General features: G+C 43.9%; 1 protein-coding gene across 1 annotated transcript in view; it reads left to right on the top strand.

Moving 5' to 3' along the window:
- Nucleotides 1–12,263: 12,263 nt before the first annotated feature.
- myo15b (myosin XVB) overlaps nucleotides 12,264–19,929 on the top strand; it is a 42,857-nt gene continuing 35,191 nt past the window's right edge. The window contains exons 1-8 of the mRNA XM_046368547.1: nucleotides 12,264–12,413; nucleotides 12,663–12,740; nucleotides 12,889–12,946; nucleotides 13,367–13,587; nucleotides 14,132–14,367; nucleotides 15,654–15,823; nucleotides 17,526–17,772; nucleotides 17,996–18,161. Of these exons, the coding sequence (XP_046224503.1) occupies nucleotides 12,738–12,740; nucleotides 12,889–12,946; nucleotides 13,367–13,587; nucleotides 14,132–14,367; nucleotides 15,654–15,823; nucleotides 17,526–17,772; nucleotides 17,996–18,161 (1,101 nt within the window). The 5' untranslated portion in view covers nucleotides 12,264–12,413; nucleotides 12,663–12,737. The remainder of the gene's footprint in view (nucleotides 12,414–12,662; nucleotides 12,741–12,888; nucleotides 12,947–13,366; nucleotides 13,588–14,131; nucleotides 14,368–15,653; nucleotides 15,824–17,525; nucleotides 17,773–17,995; nucleotides 18,162–19,929) is intronic.

Consider the following 19,929-nt stretch of genomic DNA (forward strand, 5'->3'; position numbering starts at 1 on the left):
TGCATGAATGTGATAATGCAGGGTGTTGAAAGGTGCCAAAGCACACAAACAAAAGGCCACCAAGAACCACACCACAATCTACAACAGGTGTCTGCATGGAGAGAGTCTCCTCCATGAATGTTGAAGAGGTCTATTTATCCTGGGAGACACCTGGCCCAGGTGTTTCCCATGTAGCTGACGACCCTCTCAACTCTGCCCACCGGCATCCTAATAAGGAAACAAGAACAAAGACAGAATACGGCAGACAGAGTGGGAGGGTCGTCACAATAATAAACCCCAGGAAGAGTAGCTGCTGCCTTGACATGAACTAATGGGGATCCCTAATAAACCCCAGGAAGAGTAGCTGCTGCCTTGACATGAACTAATGGGGATCCATAATAAACCCCAGGAAGAGTAGCTGCTGCCTTGGCAGGAACTAATGGGGATCCATAATAAACCCCAGGAAGAGTAGCTGCTGCCTTGACATGAACTAATGGGGATCCATAATAAACCCCAGGAAGAGTAGCACTGCCTTGACAGCAACTAATGGGGATCCATAATAAACCCCAGGAAGAGTAGCTGCTGCCTTGACATGAACTAATGGGGATCCCTAATAAACCCCAGGAAGAGTAGCTGCTGCCTTGACATGAACTAATGGGGATCCATAATAAACCCCAGGAAGAGTAGCTGCTGCCTTGGCAGGAACTAATGGGGATCCATAATAAACCCCAGGAAGAGTAGCTGCTGCCTTGACATGAACTAATGGGGATCCCTAATAAATACATATACAAAAGAGTGACACCTCGAATGACCCCACTGTAACACAATGATTACTATTACTATGTCACCAACCTGAGTAACGGCAGAGTAACAAGCAGGAACTAGTGCCAAGGAAACCTTCCTGTTGCTAATGGAAGTCTGTGGGTGTGTCTGTATTGATGCAGTCATGTCCATGTCATCGCCGATGCGGCCTTCAGCCAATCTCAGAGCTCGCCGCAAGAACAGTTGATCGTCGTGGAGTACGTCAGAGGCACCAGTTTCTTTCTTTCTCTCTTTAGAGTACGGTACTGGTCTGTCCTCTGGTCTACAGTACTAGTCTGTCCTCTAGTCTACAGTCTGTTGCGTCTTTCTATAGCGGCCTGAGTGGATCAGGTAAGACTGAGGCCACCAAGAGGATAGTCCACGTCTCGGCTCTATGTACCAGGGCAGGAACGACAACCTCAGACAGCCCATGGAGGTGCTGTCGATCTTTCAGAGTTTTGGTAATGTCAAGACCATCCTCAACAACAACTCTAGTCGCTTTGGCAAATACCTTGTTCAGAGTGGTGTGCTCACAGGATGTGTTGTTCAGAGTGATATGTTATGTATGCTCACAGGGGATGTGTTGTCAAGTGTTTCTTCACAGAGATTTCCACATGCGCAAAAGGGATCTATCATAGCAGCCAAACAAATTAAATCGACATCCCTTGACTCAAAACCAGATCTTGTACCTTGGAATAAAAGCAGATGATCTTTTCTCATGCAACATATTTCTATTACTTTACTACATCAAAGTAGCTCCACAAAGACAATTAGTTTGATGCAAACCCTAATTTGGCTTTGTAGGACGTATAAATTACTTTGAGATTCCATCTTAATTCACTAACTGTATGGAAGAAGGATCTATTAAATAAATATAGCAACTCATCTCTTGCTGCAAAAATTAAACTTTTCAGGCGTTAAGGGCAGTTTCTCTAAATGTATTATCTGGACGGAAAAAAAATCCCATAAGTATTTAAGGTGAATGCACCAATTTGTAAGTCGCTCTGGATAAGAGCGTCTGCTAAATGACTTAAATGTAAATGTAAATGTAGACAGTCACATCATGCTTCAACCTTACAGTGGGGCAAAAAAGTATTTAGTCTGCCACCAATTGTGCAAGTTCTCCCACTTAAAAATATGAGAGAGGCCTGTAATTTTCATCAAAGGTACACTTCAAATATGACAGACAAAATGAGAAGAAAAAAATCCAGAAAATCACATAGTAGGATTTTGAATGAATTTATTTGCAAATTATGGTGGAAAATAAGTATTTGGTCAATAACAAAAGTTTATCTCAATACTTTGTTATATACCCTTTGTTGGCAATGACAGAGGTCAAATGTTTTCTGTAAGTCTTCACAAGGTTCACACACTGTTGCTGTTATTTTGGCCCATTCCTCCATGCAGATCTCCTCTAGAGCAGTGATGTTTTGTTATTTTTCTTTATTTTCTTCACCCTACTGATTAAATTAACCAATCTCACCTCTCCTTCGATACTATGTTCGGAGGTGGTATCCACCCGCCAAGTCTTCCTGTTGGATCCTGAGGTAGGTCTGGGTCTGCTCCTCCTCAGGAGTGCAGCTTCCCTGTGGTCTCAATTTGGTGCCCCCTGTGCACAGTTTTACCCAGGTCGTCAGGAACGGGTGGAGTTACACCTCCTGGCAAGCTCGCCAAAAATGTGGTGGAAATTCTACCATTAATCAATAATGAGGAGGTAAAATGATCAAGGTAGTAGTTTTATTAAAATACTTATAATGAGGCTTGTTATAACAAGGAGGCTGGTCGCCCCTCCCCCGCGGGTGGTTGGAGTGAGAGCCCCCTGAGTGGAGATAGCTTCTAGGTTATATACTATCTCAGGATAGGTGCAACATCAGATATGATGTGCAATGGTTCCAAACACTATCCCCACACATCCTGTGCCAGACCTGGGACCCAAAATACAAATAACTTGTTTTGTTCAGTACTAAGAAGTTAGGGAATTTGTTGTTACTTTGTTCTCCCCTAGTTCAAGGTGGAAACTGTCTCCCCCTAGGAGGAGGTGACTGACACACAGACACTGTGGAGACAAGTGATTGGTTCCCCATTACTCATGCCATCCCTTCACATGGTATGTAAATAAAGACACACAGTTCACATATGGAAACCATGTTTCCTTCTGATCTCCTTTGCAATACTCCTTGCTGATATTCTGCATAGCAACAGGGACATGTAATAGATAAGACTGACTTCTCCCCACTCTGGACCCAAGGTGACGGAGGTCCATATGAGGGAGGAAGTGCACCTGCCAACACCAGAGTCAGAAAGGAGACATGTCAAGACCCGGTTACAAACTCGGTTCTCCAGTGTGAGAAACAGTCACTTAGCAAACTGAGCCACTAATAGTCGGCAGAACCCAGAAGATGAGGCAGACACAGCAGTACTTGAAACTGTGTTTTAATAAAGTAAAAAGGAAAGTTCAGGCAAAAATATAAATCCACAACGTCAAAAGTGATTCCAAGAGAAAAAGGTAATCCTCCAAGTCAAAAGGTAAATCCACAAGGCGGTAGGTACAGCAGACAACAGCCTCAAAAGATAATCCAAAATAAATGAGAACAATAACAGAGTACCACAAGAGAGTCCAACTGGAGCAACAACTGCTCACAGCATCACTGGGTGCTAACGTTCAATCACAGAGCAAAGAACTGAGGAAAACTAAGGGTTTAAATACATTCAAGGGAAACGAGGCACAGGTGCAAATAATAACTGGAAACAAGGGAAAACAAAAGGGTCAAAAAGCACAATGGGGGCATCTAGTGGCCAAAACCGGAACAACCCTGGCCAAATCCTGACAAGACATTCTAATAACTAGAGTCTCAACAGTTCAATCATATAAGCATTTTCTGCAGATAAGACATCTTAATTATCTTTATATGAGTTAGTTAAAGAAACTCAAGCCCAATGCCTAGGCTTAAAGAAGGATATTTTAGTACACAAGCATTAGTAGGATTTAACGGAAAATTTCCCTCACAGTACCTTTGCCATAGATAAATAGAATAACCTTTTATGTATATTTGCTGACACCCTGCAGTCAAATTTTGGCACCAGTAGAGTAGATATCTAGCGATATAAACCACACCCCTCTGCAAACACGCCATGTTACCATTGGTGTATTAGATTCAGATTCCAAGAACACAGGATGAGATGTTACTATCCTTTGTGCAAGCACTTCCAAGAGTTAATGAACAGTGAGCGTGGTGAAATTTGGGGAGCGCATCGTCAGTAGTGTACCTTTGGTTCCTAGGGTGTTTCGGCCTTTCACACTATACACCCTCCTCAAAGGCGGCCAGCGACAGGGTGATCAATCCTACGCTTGCGTCCCATTCCCAATTAGTCATAGGAGTTGCCTTGTTGTTGATAGCAAACATCCCATGGGACTATGCATGGCAGGGGCGTCCTCCTCCCTGAGTCAATCATTGTTGACCGCATACCTCCTGGCCCTCTCACTTCGGGGCCCAGCTGGGGTCTTTCCTCTTCATCCAGAGCCACTGACTGCTGCCTTCTGCCGCCTCTGATACAGCTTTGATTGCCGAACGCTGGCTCTGGCCCTTAATTCCCAGGTCTCTAAGCAGTCTGGTTGTAGATGTTGCCACAAAACCTCTGCAGCCCACCTCCACTGGTCGGACTTCTGTGTTCCAGCCATGATGCCGTGCTTCGGCAGCTAGATCTGCATAGCGCAGATGTTTTCGCTCATAAGCCTCATCTACTGAGTTTTCCCAGGGTACTGTGAGCTCAATGATGAAGACCTTATTGAGTGAACGGGACCAGAGCACCATGTCAGGTCTTAGGGTGGTGGTTGCGATCTCCGGAGGAAACACAAGTTGCCGGCCAATGTCAGCTAGCATTTTCCAGTCGCGGGCCAAGCGCAGCTGGTCTCGCTCTAATGGTGTAGAGCCGCTCTTCGGTGGTTTAGCCCCTTCGCGGACAAAGTTTGTCCGTAAGGAGTGTGATGCTGCTGTGGGTGGTAGGGAGTTAAATGAGTTATGGTGATGTCACCTTGTCCTCTTAATAATGAATCCAAGTGTTTGACATGGGGGAGGGGACCAGTAACTTTATGATCAAACTTTATCAATGTAGAAGCAACAGTTATTTCTCATACCTGGACAGCTGGATAGAACATCAGAGGGTTCATCTGGAACATTAGAGGGTTCATCTGGAACATCAGAGGGTTCATCTGGAACATCAGAGGGTTCATCTGGAACATCAGAGGGTTCATCTGGAACATTAGAGGGTTCATCTGGAACATTAGAGGGTTCATCTGGAACATCAGACGGTTCATCTGGAACATCAGAGGGTTCATCTGGAACATCAGAGGGTTCATCTGGAACATCAGAGGGTTCATCTGGTACATTAGAGGGTTCATCTGGAACATCAGAGGGTTCATCTGGAACATCAGAGGGTTCATCTGGAACATCAGAGGGTTCATCTGGTACATCAGAGGGTTCATCTGGAACATCAGAGGGTTCATCTGGAACATCAGAGGGTTCATCTGCAGACACAACTGGCTTCACTCAGTTCTGGGCTGCCCTGATGATCACCAGGAACACTAGCAAGAGATGACAGTGAAGGGTAAGACCAGCACGTGTACACACACACACACACATACACACCCGTACACACACATACACACCCGTACACACACATACACACACATACACACACATACAGGAAATAACCGGCTGATTTATAACTAAGTCAATGACCGTGTTACTTGGCCACCATATTAAGTTTATTATATACAGACTTTATACATAGGGCTATACATTATTTCCTCAATCCATTCTGTTGCACAACACCAGTAGGTAAGAAACCCCATCACAGGTGTAATGGAGGAATGTGTACCCTTCCCCTCTCTCTCCCACCCTGATGTCGTTTCATTATGACCTTCCATATTCTACCTGAATGCGTATTGTAATGCATCTTGATACTGTTGTGGTACCATAATATATAATAATATATATAATATCTCACGTAACCTACTGCTGTAGTTTTATCCTATCGACCAGCGAGGAAGCCTGACTTCTCTAAGTTCAACAACGCTATGTTGTATGAACGTGGCTTTGGTATTACCTGTTGGTGTTCATCACTCATGTTTATGGTCACCTCAGTCATGGCTGAATCAATAAAGCCTGGTTCATTTTCATCCCAAAGAGACTTTGAATTCTGAGGAATGTAGTTGATAGATTTGAGTTAGTTGTGAGAACTTCAGGATTAGAATGAGTTCAAGTCTTTGTGTTGACCGAGTAAGTGTTTGTGGTTTTGAAATTCATACCTTTGTGTTTGGGGAGAGCCGGGGTGTCCCTAACGTTGATCCGTGGGTTACGTACAGTCACTTCCTGTTTATAGAGAATCCTGTGAATTCAATTGGAGTGTTCTATTTTCTATGGTTATTAATCTAGCATGTTATGAGGTTGAGTGTGACTTTATTTATGTGTAATTACATTTAGATTAGGGTGAATCCCTACTGTTTCAGAGAATATTTATTGACTAAGTGGTCCCTTCAGTAACTTAACTGGCAAGAACGGGTGACTGTTTATGAATGTAGTTATAGGAAATGTGTGTTTTTGATCCTAAAATTGATCTTTGAGAATTCTTTTTTTTTTCACTTTTATTTAACCAGGTAGGCTAGTTGAGAACACCTTTATTTAACCAGGTAGGCTAGTTGAGAACAAGTTCTCATTTGCAACTGCAACCTGGCCAAGATAAAGCATAGCAGTGTGAACAGTTACACATGGAGTAAACAATTAACAAGTCAATAACACAGTAGAAAAAAGGGGGAGTCTATATACAATGTGTGCAAAAGGCATGAGGTAGGCGAATAATTACAATTTTGCAGATTAGCACTGGAGTGATAAATGATCAGATGGTCATGTACAGGTAGAGATATTGGTGTGCAAAAGAGCAGAAAAGTAAATAAGTAAAAACAGTATAAAAACAGTGTGGGGATGAGGTAGGTGAAAATGGGTGGGCTATTTACCAATAGACTATGTACAGCTGCAGCGATCGGTTAGCTGCTCAGATAGCTGATGTTTGAAGTTGGTGAGGGAGATTAAAGTCTCCAACTTCAGCGATTTTTGCAGTTCGTTCCAGTCACAGGCAGCAGAGAAAGGCAGAAGGAGTGAATTGAAGTGAATGTGTAACCAGGCCTGCTGTTCCCTCTCTGCGTCACTGCCAGGTACATTCTAAAAAATGATAGGTTAAAAACAAACCAATTTGGGTTATTTGATAACCCAGTGTTGGGTAAACATTAGATAGAACACACACTGGGTTTTTTGCATGAATAATTCCACGCGTTGGGTTGTTGGAATCAGTTCTGGGGTTTATTCCCTTTCACGTTGGGTTGTTGGAATCAGTTCTGGGGTTTATTCCCTTTCACGCTGGGTTGTTGGAATCAGTTCTGGGGTTTATTCTCTTTCACGTTGGGTTGTTGGAATCAGTTCTGGGGTTTATTCCCTTTCACGCTGGGTTGTTGGAATCAGTTCTGGGGTTTATTCCCTTTCACGTTGGGTTGTTGGAATCAGTTCTGGGGTTTATTCCCTTTCACGTTGGGTTGTTGGAATCAGTTCTGGGGTTTATTCCCTTTCACGCTGAGTTGTTGGAATCAGTTCTGGGGTTTATTCCCTTTCACGTTGGGTTGTTGGAATCAGTTCTGGGGTTTATTCCCTTTCACGTTGGGTTGTTGGAATCAGTTCTGGGGTTTATTCCCTTTCACGCTGGGTTGTTGGAATCAGTTCTGGGGTTTATTCCCTTTCACGTTGGGTTGTTGGAATCAGTTCTGGGGTTTATTCCCTTTCACGTTGGGTTGTTGGAATCAGTTCTGGGGTTTATTCCCTTTCACGCTGGGTTGTTGGAATCAGTTCTGGGCGTTTATTCCCTTTCACGTTGGGTTGTTGGAATCAGTTCTGGGGGTTTATTCCCTTTCACGTTGGGTTGTTGGAATCAGTTCTGGGGTTTATTCCCTTTCACGTTGGGTTGTTGGAATCAGTTCTGGGGTTTATTCCCTTTCACACTGGGTTGTTGGAATCAGTTCTGGGGTTTATTCCCTTTCACGTTGGGTTGTTGGAATCAGTTCTGGGGTTTATTCCCTTTCACGCTGGGTTGTTGGAATCAGTTCTGGGGTTTATTCCCTTTCACGCTGGGTTGTTGGAATCAGTTCTGGGGTTTATTCCCTTTCAGGCTGGGTTGCTGGAATCAGTTCTGGGGTTTATTCCCTTTCAGGCTGGGTTGTTGGAATCAGTTCTGGGGGTTTATTCCCTTTCACGCTGGGTTGTTGGAATCAGTTCTGGGGGTTTATTCCCTTTCACGTTGGGTTGTTGGAATCAGTTCTGGGGTTTATTCCCTTTCACGCTGGGTTGTTGGAATCAGTTCTGGGGTTTATTCCCTTTCACGCTGGGTTGTTGGAATCAGTTCTGGGGTTTATTCCCTTTCACGTTGGGTTGTTGGAATCAGTTCTGGGGTTTATTCCCTTTCACGTTGGGTTGTTGGAATCAGTTCTGGGGTTTATTCCCTTTCACGTTGGGTTGTTGGAATCAGTTCTGGGGTTTATTCCCTTTCACGCTGGGTTGTTGGAATCAGTTCTGGGGTTTATTCCCTTTCACGTTGGGTTGTTGGAATCAGTTCTGGGGTTTATTCCCTTTCACGTTGGGTTGTTGGAATCAGTTCTGGGGTTTATTCCCTTTCACGCTGGGTTGACTTATCATGTTCCGCATGTTACGTTTGTACACTTCTTTTTCAAGTATGTACACTGCAAATTAAAATGTTCCTTTAATATTTTTGCACATTACATATTCTTAAACTAAATGAATAATGTTATTATTTACATGTTGTAACAAAGTGGCATCTACCCCAAAATTACAATATGCTCTAAAGCTCATAAGGGACTTATACACTAGTGTAAATCTCATTAAAGTCACAAACGTGATAACAACAGAACAGATTAACCGGAATTATATTTGCTATCACGGGTGGCCAAAAATAATGTCCTAAAAGCCACACCCCTTCTAAACTATGGCTCCAGCCTTCTAATCTGACCCACTGGGTCATATCTCAATAACCCATCATCAACAACCCAACCCGGTTATTTTTAAAGAAAACAACCCTAACTAAGTAACACAATGCCTGCAACATTTTTTTTATAGTGTAATGTGATGTAAACAGGTCGTGGTCACCGAAATATTTCAGTTACCTCCTGTCCTTGTCCAATTTACCTACACTTACCACCTTCTATATTCTTTCCATACCCATTCTCTCTCTGTTTCGTGTTCCTCATACACACACACGTACGCACGCACACCCTTCCTGTCTTGGACTTTAACCCATATTACTGAAGTAAGAGGCTGTGACATCTCTCCTTCCGCTTGCCAGTTCTTATCCTCTCTGGACTAATACAGGATTATTAACAGGTAGGTTTTGCTTCTTTTATCAATAGACTTTTTAATTCTTGATAATGCATCTTCTTCAGGGCTGTATTGACATTTTGAGAGTTTAGGGGAAGAAGAGAGAGATGGAAGGAGAGGGTGAATGCGAGAAAGAGGGAGGAAGAGTGACAGGAAGTAAGAGAGAGGATATTATTGCCAATGTTTAGTTTTTGTTTGCTGTTAAGGTGGATGATGATGAAGGTGAAGGTGATCTTCTCCCTTTATTTTTCTCTAATCTATTGTTGTTCATTTCATTTTTCTCTGTGTTCATCTATTAGAGCGGTTCAGTTTACTTTCTTTTCGCTTCCCCTTTGGGTGCTGGTTATTGAATTAGTCTCATTGGGTGTTATTGTTTTATGGGACTTGGACTATGGACGCTGTTGTCATGATGACAGGCCAGGGAGAAAGAATGAGAGGCTATCGTTCACCTGGTAGAGTTGTTGTGAACACTTAGTACCATGTACCATGTACCTTCAGAAAGTATTCGTACCCCTTGACTTATTTCACATTTTATTGTTACAGCCTGAATTCAAAATCGATTAAATTCATGTTTTTTTCTCACCCATCTGCATACAATACCCCATAATGGCAAAGTGAAAACGTGTTTTTATACATTTTTGCCAGTGATTTTTCCAGTCGATTTATGTCAAAACTGTAACTAGGCCACTCAGAAACATTCAACGTCGTCTTGCTAAGCAACTGCAATGTATATTTGTCAATGAACGATTACCCTGCCCACACCCCAATGGACATTCATTTTGATCATTGTCACAGTTGTAAATATTTGTATATTATTATAATTCTGTATTTATTTTATTGTTTTATTCACACCTGTATTGTTGATGCTATTTTACGGCATCTGTGACCCTGTGCATGTCACTAAATAAACATCCAATCTAACCTACCCATAACAATGACAAGCATACCCATAACGTGATGCAGCCACCACCATGCTTAAAAATATGAAGAGTGGTACTCAGTGATGTGTTGTGTTGATTTGCCCCAGAACATAACACTTTGTATTCAGGACATAAAGGTAATTTCTTTCCCACATTTGTTTTGCAGTTTTACTTTAGTGCCTTATTGTAAACAGGATGCAGTTTTACTTTAGTGCCTTATTGTAAACAGGATGCAGGTTTACTTTAGTGCCTTATTGTAAACAGGATGCAGTTTTACTTTAGTGCCTTATTGTAAACAGGATGCAGTTTTACTTTAGTTCCTTATTGTAAACAGGATGCAGTTTTACTTTAGTGCCTTATTGTAAACAGGATGCAGTTTTACTTTAGTGCCTTATTGTAAACAGGATGCATGTTTTACTTTAGTGCCTTATTGTAAACAGGATGCATGTTTTGGGGTATTTTTAGTCTGTACAGGCTTGATTCTTTTTACTCTGTCATTTAGATTAGTATTGTGGAGTAAGTTCACTGTTGTTGATCCATCCTCATTTTTCTCCTATCACATCCATTAAACTCTGTAACTGTTTTAAAGTCATCATTGGCCTCGTGGTGAAATCCCTGAGCGGTTTCCTTCCTTCCCGGCAACTGAGTTAGGAAGGACGCCTGTGTCTTTGTAGTGCCTGGGTGTATTGATACACCACCCAAAGTGTAATTAATAACCTCAATGTCAGCTTTTGTTTTTACCCATCTACCAATGGGTGGCCTTTGCGAGACACTGAGGCATTGAGAAAACCACCCTGGTCTTTGTGGTTAAAACTGTGTTTGAAATTCACTCCTCAACTGAGGGACCTTACAGATAATTGTATGTGTGGGGTACAGAGATGAGGAAGTCTTTCAAAAATCCACGTTAAGCACATTTTTACTCCAGAACGTACTTAGGCTTGTATAGTTACTGTCATTTCAGCTTTTCATTTTCAACTTTGACATTATGGGGTATTGTATGGAAGCCATTGACACAAAATCTCAATCATTTTTTTTTTAAATGTCAAGGCGTGGGAATACTTTCTGAAGGCACTGTATATTACTTGATAAGTAATGTGGAATTCAAACTCTGTGGAATTGTCACGACTTCCCCTGAAGTCGATCCCTCTCCTTGTTCGGGCGGCTTTCGGCAGTCGACGTCACCAGTCTTCTAGCCATTGCCGCTCCACCTTTCATTTTCCATTTGTTTTGTCTTGTTTTCCCTCATACCTGGTTCACATTCCCTCATCAGACTAAATGTATTTTACCCTCTGTTTCCCCCATGTCTGTGTGTGGAATTGTTCTTTGTGTAGGATGTTACACTACAGGCTGTCTTGCGCTAGGTTTGTTTCAAACCTAGGTTTGTTTGTTTTGTTTATCCGGTTCATGTTACCGTGGTTGTGCTTTGTGCTGCCTCGCCTGTGCCTTTGGGCCAGGGTGTATTTTACAGTTATCCTGTTATCACCCATCTCTGCTCTCCTGTGCCTGACTTCCCGGCAATCAGTCACTTTCCCCGTTACAGGAATGGATGTATAGATATTGTCCCCATCATACCAAATGTGGTGGATGAATGAAAGGATTACGATACAGATACTCTAGTGGACTATCGCTTTTAATTGTAACAGATGTAGCTGACACACGTTTAGTAAACTGACAGCACCCATTATCCACCCAGCAATCACATCAGCAAATCTCTTAATCAGGAAACTACATTGCCTTTGCGTGTGTGTGTGTGTGTGTGTGTGTGTGTGTGTGTGTGTGTGTGTGTGTGTGTGTGTGTGTGTGTGTGTGTGTGTGTGTGTGTGTGTGTGTGTGTGTGTGTGTGCGTGCGTGCGTGCGTGCGTGCGTGCGTGCGTGCGTGCGTGCGTGCGTGCGTGCGTGCGTGCGTGCGTGCACCTCAGCATAAAACTACATTTTGTTTGTGTGTTTCTTTGTTTGTGTACTGTGTAACCCACACACACCCATCAATACACCTCAGTAAATAGATTGACAAGGGATCTACGTGCTTCCTAACAGAAGAGTACAGGATGATACGCTCACAGGGATATGAGGGAACACCTTCAGCTGTATCGAGCTCAGGCTGTAAACCAGAAGATAAAGGATTGCATTCTGGACTCTAGTATCCGTGTGGCTTGTATTGTGGGTGGAGGGAAGGCAGCTGGGATATATAGCAGGCTGTGTTACTGAGAATAGGACTGGACTCTCTCTCTCTCTGTCCATAGCCTGTTTACCTGACAGACCTCTTCACGCCTCTCCTGAGCAGGTAGAATAAGCACACCTGATGACAGGTACAGGAGCTGGGAAATAATTGAGAAAAGGCTGGATATAATTGAATATACGAAATGAATTGCTGATTCCTGTTTGTGTAAAGTTTGGTTTCTGTTATATTGAAAGGAGGGGTCCTCGCTGCCTATCAGTGCTCAGCTTCTCCTGATTGGATGAAAACTATTTAACATCATATAGATAGCTTGGGGCTCAACTCAGTCGAAGCTGTGTGTTTGTTTGCTCTCAGGAAAAAGACAGGAATGAGAGGAGCACGGTGAAAAGTACCATCACCACAAAGACCCAGGATTCGTACTCTACAGGAATGGTGGGAGCTAACTACAGTTTGTTTCTTAACACCTGTACAAAATCTATTCCAATTGAAGTATGTTATTAGATATAGAATTCAGAGCCGTATATTTAGAAGGAGCCTCTGGTCTAATAAACTACTCCTTCCTGATAATTCCCTTTTCCAGGATGTGAGAACGTTGGCGATTCCGGCTGAGCTATCGGCCAGACTACGCAGCGCAGCAGGTGAGTGAGAGCAGTGCTGGGAATGGAGAAGATGGGTTGAGGAGGGCTGGGATAGGCTAAAACATTTATGTAGAACATAACGCTTTTATCTGACTTCTTCTGTTCTGTCATTTTTGTTTTGTTTGTTTGTTTACCTTTATTTAACTAGGCAAGTCAGTTAAGAACAAATTCTTATTTTCAATGACGGCCTAGGAACAGTGGGTTAACTGCCTGTTCAGGGGCAGAATGACAGATTTGTACCTTGTCAGCTTGGGGATTTGAACTTGCAACCTTCCGGTTACTAGTCCAACGCTCTAACCACTAGGCTACCCTGCCGCCCCAGAACAAGTAAACGACAGGTTGTTGTTGGACTGGACCCAAGGCTGCCATTGCCTCTGTCTTTTCTCTGTGTGTGATTCTAGTTCTGTGTCTCTCCACCAGGGCGGCAGCACGTATCAGGGGTGACAGAGGTGGCGCCTCCACAGGTGAAAGCACAAAACACCCTAATCCTGCCCCTCGATATCGACAGCTACCCCTTCTCACGATACGCCAACACCACACTGAAGGATGGCTGGTGTCAGCCACAGGGCTACTCGCTCCAGCGACCTCTGACCTCTCTGGAGCCTGAAGACGCTCAAACCGCTCTGGAGATCCACAAGCTGGTCAGTACTGGACACACATGCACACACACACTGATATAAGGACAATAAGACAGATGCTTACAGTATGGTGCTTAGCTTAACTTCATGTCATCTCCCTCTATATCCCCGTCTTTCCCTCCTCAGATACTGGTGTTATCTTAACTTCATGTCACCTCCCTCTATATCTTTCACTCCTCAGATACTGGTGTTATCTTAACTTCATGTCACCTCCCTCTATATCCCCGTCTTTCCCTCCTCAGATACTGGTGTTATCTTAACTTCATGTCACCTCCCTCTATATCCCCGTCTTTCCCTCCTCAGATACTGGTGTTATCTTAACTTCATGTCACCTCCCTCTATATCCCCGTCTTTCCCTCCTCAGATACTGGTGTTATCTTAACTTCATGTCACCTCCCTCTATATCCCCGCCTTTCCCTCCTCAGATACTGGTGTTATCTTAACTTCATGTCACCTCCCTCTATATCCCCGTCTTTCACTCCTCAGATACTGGTGTTATCTTAACTTCATGTCACCTCCCTCTATATCCCTGTCTTTCCCTCCTCAGATACTGCGTTTTGCAGGGGACAGTGATCTGAGTGGCTGGCAGGAGCAGATGTTGGGGAACTACATTGTGGAGCAGGGCCAGACTAGACCCCCCCTGAGGGATGAGATCCTAGCCCAGCTGGCCCACACCACCTGGGGCAGGGAGTCAGAGGAGGTGGCGCTGAGGGGCTGGTTGTTACTGGCCTACTGCCTTAGTACATTCACCCCATCCCCAGCCCTGGACAAACCCCTGCTCAAGTAAGCAGCCCAGTGAGAAAAATCATTTGTAAAGATGTTGTTTTTGGAGTGGTTAAACATGTGCTTTGTGTAGTACTAGAAGAAAGGCATTAAATATGTCATCTCTTTGTCAACCATTATGTTCTTGGTTCTTTGGTTTTGTGTTACATGTGCAGGTATGTTGGTCTGTGTTTCTCTGTCTCCCCTGTGAACAGGTATGTTGGTCTGTGTTTCTCTGTCTCCCCTGTGAACAGGTATGTAAGTCTGTGTTTCTCTGTCTCCCCTGTGAACAGGTATGTAAGTCTGTGTTTCTCTGTCTCCCCTGTGAACAGGTATGTTAGTCTGTTTTTCTCTGTCTCCCCTGTGAACAGGTATGTTAGTCTGTGTTTCTCTGTCTCCCCTGTGAACAGGTATGTTAGTCTGTGTTTCTCTGTCTCCCCTGTGAACAGGTATGTTAGTCTGTGTTTCTCTATCTCCCCTGTGGACAGGTATGTTGGTCTGTGTTTCTCTGTCTCCCCTGTGAACAGGTATGTTAGTCTGTGTTTCTCTGTCTCCCCTGTGAACAGGTATGTTAGTCTGTGTTTCTCTGTCTCCCCTGTGAACAGGTATGTTAGTCTGTGTTTCTCTGTCTCCCCTGTGAACAGGTATGTTAGTCTGTGTTTCTCTGTCTCCCCTGTGAACAGGTATGTTGGTCTGTGTTTTTCCATCTCCCCTGTGAACAGGTATGTAAGTCTGTGTTTCTCTGTCTCCCCTGTGAACAGGTATGTTAGTCTGTGTTTCTCTGTCTCCCCTGTGAACAGGTATGTTAGTCTGTGTTTCTCTGTCTCCCCTGTGAACAGGTATGTTAGTCTGTGTTTCTCTGTCTCCCCTATGAACAGTTATGTTAGTCTGTGTTTCTCTGTCTCCCCTGTGGACAGGTATGTTAGTCTGTGTTTCTCTGTCTCCCCTGTGAACAGGTATGTAAGTCTGTGTTTCTCTGTCTCCCCTGTGAACAGGTATGTAAGTCTGTGTTTCTCTGTCTCCCCTGTGGACAGGTGTGTTAGTCTGTGTTTCTCTGTCTCCCCTGTGAACTGGTATGTAAGTCTGTGTTTCTCTGTCTCCCCTGTGAACAGGTATGTTGGTCTGTGTTTCTCTGTCTCCCCTGTGAACAGGTATGTAAGTCTGTGTTTCTCTGTCTCCCCTGTGAACAGGTATGTAAGTCTGTGTTTCTCTGTCTCCCCTGTGAACAGGTATGTAAGTCTGTGTTTCTCTGTCTCCCCTGTGAACAGGTATGTAAGTCTGTGTTTCTCTGTCTCCCCTGTGAACAGGTATGTATCTGATAATGGTCCAGGTGAATATCGTTCTCTGTGCCAGCACAAACTCCTCACCTCCCTCAAGTTACCCTCCCCTGCCTCCCGCCTCCACCCCCCCTCCCAGCTGGAGTGGACAACCAATCAGAGGAGAGGAAATATGGTGATGGACATACATACCTTCAATGGTGAGTGAGAGGGGTTATAACAGTACAGTCGTGGCCAATAGTTTTGAGAATGACACAAATATTCATTTCCACAAAGTTTGCTGCTTCAGTGTCTTTAGATATTTTTGTCAGGTGTTACCATGGAATACTGAAGTACAATTACAAGCATTTCATAAGTGTCAAAGGCTTTTATTGACAATTACATGAAGTTGATGCAAAGAGTCAATATTTGCAGTGTTGACCCTTCTTTTTCAAGACCTCTGCAATCCGCCCTGTCATGCTGTCAGTTAACTTCTGGGCCACATCCTGACTGATGGCAGCCCATTCTTGCATAATTAATGCTTGGAGTTTGTCAGAATTTGTGGGTTTTTGTTTGTCCACCCGCCTCTTGAGAATTGACAACAAGTTCTCAATGGGATTAAGGTCTGGGGAGTTTCCCCGAGCCACTCAGTCATCACTTTTACCTTATGGCAAGGTGCTCCATCATGCTGGAAAAGGCATTGTTCATCACCAAACTGTTCCTGGATGGTTGGGAGAAGTTGCTCTCGGAGGATGGGTTGGTACCATTCTTTATTCATGGCTGTGTTCTTAGGCAAAATTGTGAGTGAGCCCGCTCCCTTTGCTGAGAAGCAACCCCACACATGAATGGTCTCAGGATGCTTTACTGTTGGCATGACACAGGACTGATGGTAGCGCTCACCTTGTCTTCTCCGGGCAAGCTTTTTTCTGGATGCCCCAAACAATCGGAAAGGGGATTCATCAGAGAAAATGACTTTACCCTAGTCCTCAGCAGTCCAATCCCTGTACCATTTGCAGAATATCAGTCTGTCCCTGATGTTTTTCCTGTAGAGAAGTGGCTTCTTTGCTGTCCTTCTTGACACCAGGCCATCCTCCAAAAGTCTTTGCCTCACTATACGTGCAGATGCACTCACACCTGCCTGCTGACATTCCTGAGCAAGCTCTGTACTGGTGGTGCCCCGATCCCGCAACTGAATCAACTTTAGGAGACGGTCCTGGCGCTTGCTGGACTTTCTCGGGCGCCCTGAAGCCTTCTTCACAACAATTGAACCGCTCTCCTTGAAGTTCTTGATGATCCGATAAATGGTTGATTTAGGTGCAATCTTACTGGCAGCAATATCCTTGCCTGTGAAGCCCTTTTTGTGCAAAGCAATCATGACAGAACATGTTTCCTTGCAGTTAACTATGATTGACAGAGGAAGAACAATGATTCCAAGCACCACCCTCCTTTTGAAGCTTCCAGTCTGTTATTCAAACTCAATCAACAAGGCTGGACCTTGTCCTCGTCAACACTCACTGTTAACGAGAGAATCACTGACATGATGTCAGCTGGTCCTTTTGTGGCAGGACTAAAATGCAGTGTAAATGTTTTTGGGGGATTCAGTTCATTTGCATGGCAAAGAGGGACTTTGCAATTAATTGCAATTCATCTGATCACTCTTCATAACATTCTGGAGTATTTGCAAATTGCCATCATTCAAAACTGAGGCAGCAGACTTTGTGAAAGTTAATATTTGTGTCATTCTCTAAACTTTTGGCCACGAATGTATATGTAATGTCTATAGAATACCTGTCGCTTTTTCTGTCTTGTGTTGTGGTTCCATTTGCTCAGTGGGATTCTGGTGGTACACTTGGCTGGAGTGTTGATGTTTCCAGCACCAAGGTAGTATGCTTCATTCCCTCTCTCTCTCTCTATGTCTTCCAGAGGAGAAGATGACAGCTGAGGTAGAGTCCTGGACCACAGGGGAGCAGCTGGCCTCGTGGCTGCTCCACTTCAGAGGGTTACCTGAGGCTCCACGGGGCTGGTCTGTGTCGCTGCTAGCTGATGAGGGCTGGTCTGATCTGGCTGGATGTGACTTTGTTTTGGACCTGTTGGCTGGAGCAGAGACTGATGCTACACTGGAGATCGCACACACAGACCCTGACTACCTGTTCAACAATGAGGAAGACGGGTGAGACTGGGAGGCACACAGACCCTGACTACCTGTTCAACAATGAGAGATACTGGTGAGATTGGGAGAACACAGAACCTCAACTTCACTCACTCACTCACTCACTCTCTCTCTCTCTCTCTCTCTCTCTCTCTCTCTCTCTCTCTCTCTCTCTCTCTCTCTCTCTCTCTCTCTCTCTCTCTCTCTCTCTCTCTCTCTCTCTCTCTCTCTGTCTCTCCATTAGGATGATTACAACAGATCTAGATGGCTTCATCCCCCCGGCCCCCTCCATTCCGGCCCCTTGTCTCCCCCAGCAGGGCCGTAGAGACTACCAGCAGTCAGAGGGTTCTGGTCAGATGGACTGCTATCTGGATGACCTCTTTGACCCAGTGATGGGCCAGGGACCAGGGGTTGGTATATTACCTGAGACACTCTTTTCACTACACCATTCATTGTTATATATAATAGGAGGTATCTGTGTTTACCTGTGTTTACCTGTGATTACCTGTGTTTACCTCTGTTTACCTGTGATGACCTGTGTTTACCTATGTTTACCTCTGTTTACCTGTGATTACCTGTGTTTTCCCCTGTTTTCCCCTGTTTACCTGTGTTTACCTATGTTTACCTGTGATGACCTGTGTTTACCTGTGTTTACCTCTGTTTACCTGTGTTTACTTGTGATTACCTGTGTTTGCCCCTGTTTACCTGTGATTACCTGTGTTTACCTATGTTTACCTCTGTTTACCTGTGATTACCTGTGTTTTCCCCTGTTTTCCCCTGTTTACCTGTGTTTACCTGTGATTACCTGTGATTACCTGTGATTACCTGTGTTTGCCTCTGTTCACCTCTGTTTACCTGTGATTACCTGTGTTTGCCTCAGTTTACCTGTGTTTACCTGTGTTTTCCTCTGTTTACCTGTGATTACCTGTGTTTGCCTCAGTTTACCTGTGTTTACCTGTGTTTACCTGTGTTTACCTCTGTTTACCTGTGTTTACCTGTGATTACCTGTGTTTGCCCCTGTTTACCTGTGATTACCTGTGTTTACCTGTGATTACCTGTGATTACCTGTGTTTGCCTCTGTTTACCTCTGTTTACCTGTGATTACCTGTGTTTGCCTCAGTTTACCTGTGTTTACCTGTGTTTACCTGTGATTACCTGTGTTTGCCTCAGTTTACCTGTGATTACCCGTGTTTACCCGTGTTTACCTGTGTTTACCTGTGATTACCTGTGATTACCTGTGTTTGCCTCAGTTTATCTGTGTTTACCTGTGATTACCTGTGATTACCTCTGTTTACCTCTGTTTACCTGTGATTACATGTGATCACCTGTGTTTACCTGTGTTTACCTGTGATTACATGTGATCACCTGTGTTTACCTGTGTTTACCTGTGATTACATGTGATCACCTGTGTTTACCTGTGTTTACCTGTGATCACCTGTGTTTACCTGTGTTTACCTGTGATTACATGTGATCACCTGTGTTTACCTGTGTTTACCTGTGTTTACCTCTGTTTACCTGTGATTACATGTGATCACCTGTGTTTACCTGTGTTTACCCGTGATCACCTGTGTTTACCTGTGATTACATGTGATCACCTGTGTTTACCTGTGTTTACCTGTGATTACCTGTGTTTGCCTCAGTTTACCTGTGATTACCCGTGTTTACCTGTGTTTACCTGTGATTACCTGTGATTACCTGTGTTTGCCTCAGTTTATCTGTGTTTACCTGTGATTACCTGTGATTACCTCTGTTTACTCTGTTTACCTGTGATTACATGTGATCACCTGTGTTTACCTGTGATCACCTGTGTTTACCTGTGTTTACCTGTGTTTACCTGTGATTACATGTGATCACCTGTGTTTACCTGTGTTTACCTGTGATTACATGTGATCACCTGTGTTTACCTGTGTTTACCTGTGATCACCTGTGTTTACCTGTGTTTACCTGTGATTACATGTGATCACCTGTGTTTACCTGTGTTTACCTCTGTTTACCTGTGACTACATGTGATCACCTGTGTTTACCTGTGTTTACCTGTGATCACCTGTGTTTACCCGTGTTTACCTGTGATTACATGTGATCACCTGTGTTTACCTGTGTTTACATGTGATCACATGTGATCACCTGTGTTTACCTGTGTTTACCTGTGATTACATGTGATCACCTGTGTTTACCTGT

This window comes from Oncorhynchus gorbuscha, linkage group LG11 (assembly GCF_021184085.1).
Source record: "Oncorhynchus gorbuscha isolate QuinsamMale2020 ecotype Even-year linkage group LG11, OgorEven_v1.0, whole genome shotgun sequence".
NCBI classification, from domain to species: domain Eukaryota; kingdom Metazoa; phylum Chordata; class Actinopteri; order Salmoniformes; family Salmonidae; genus Oncorhynchus; species Oncorhynchus gorbuscha.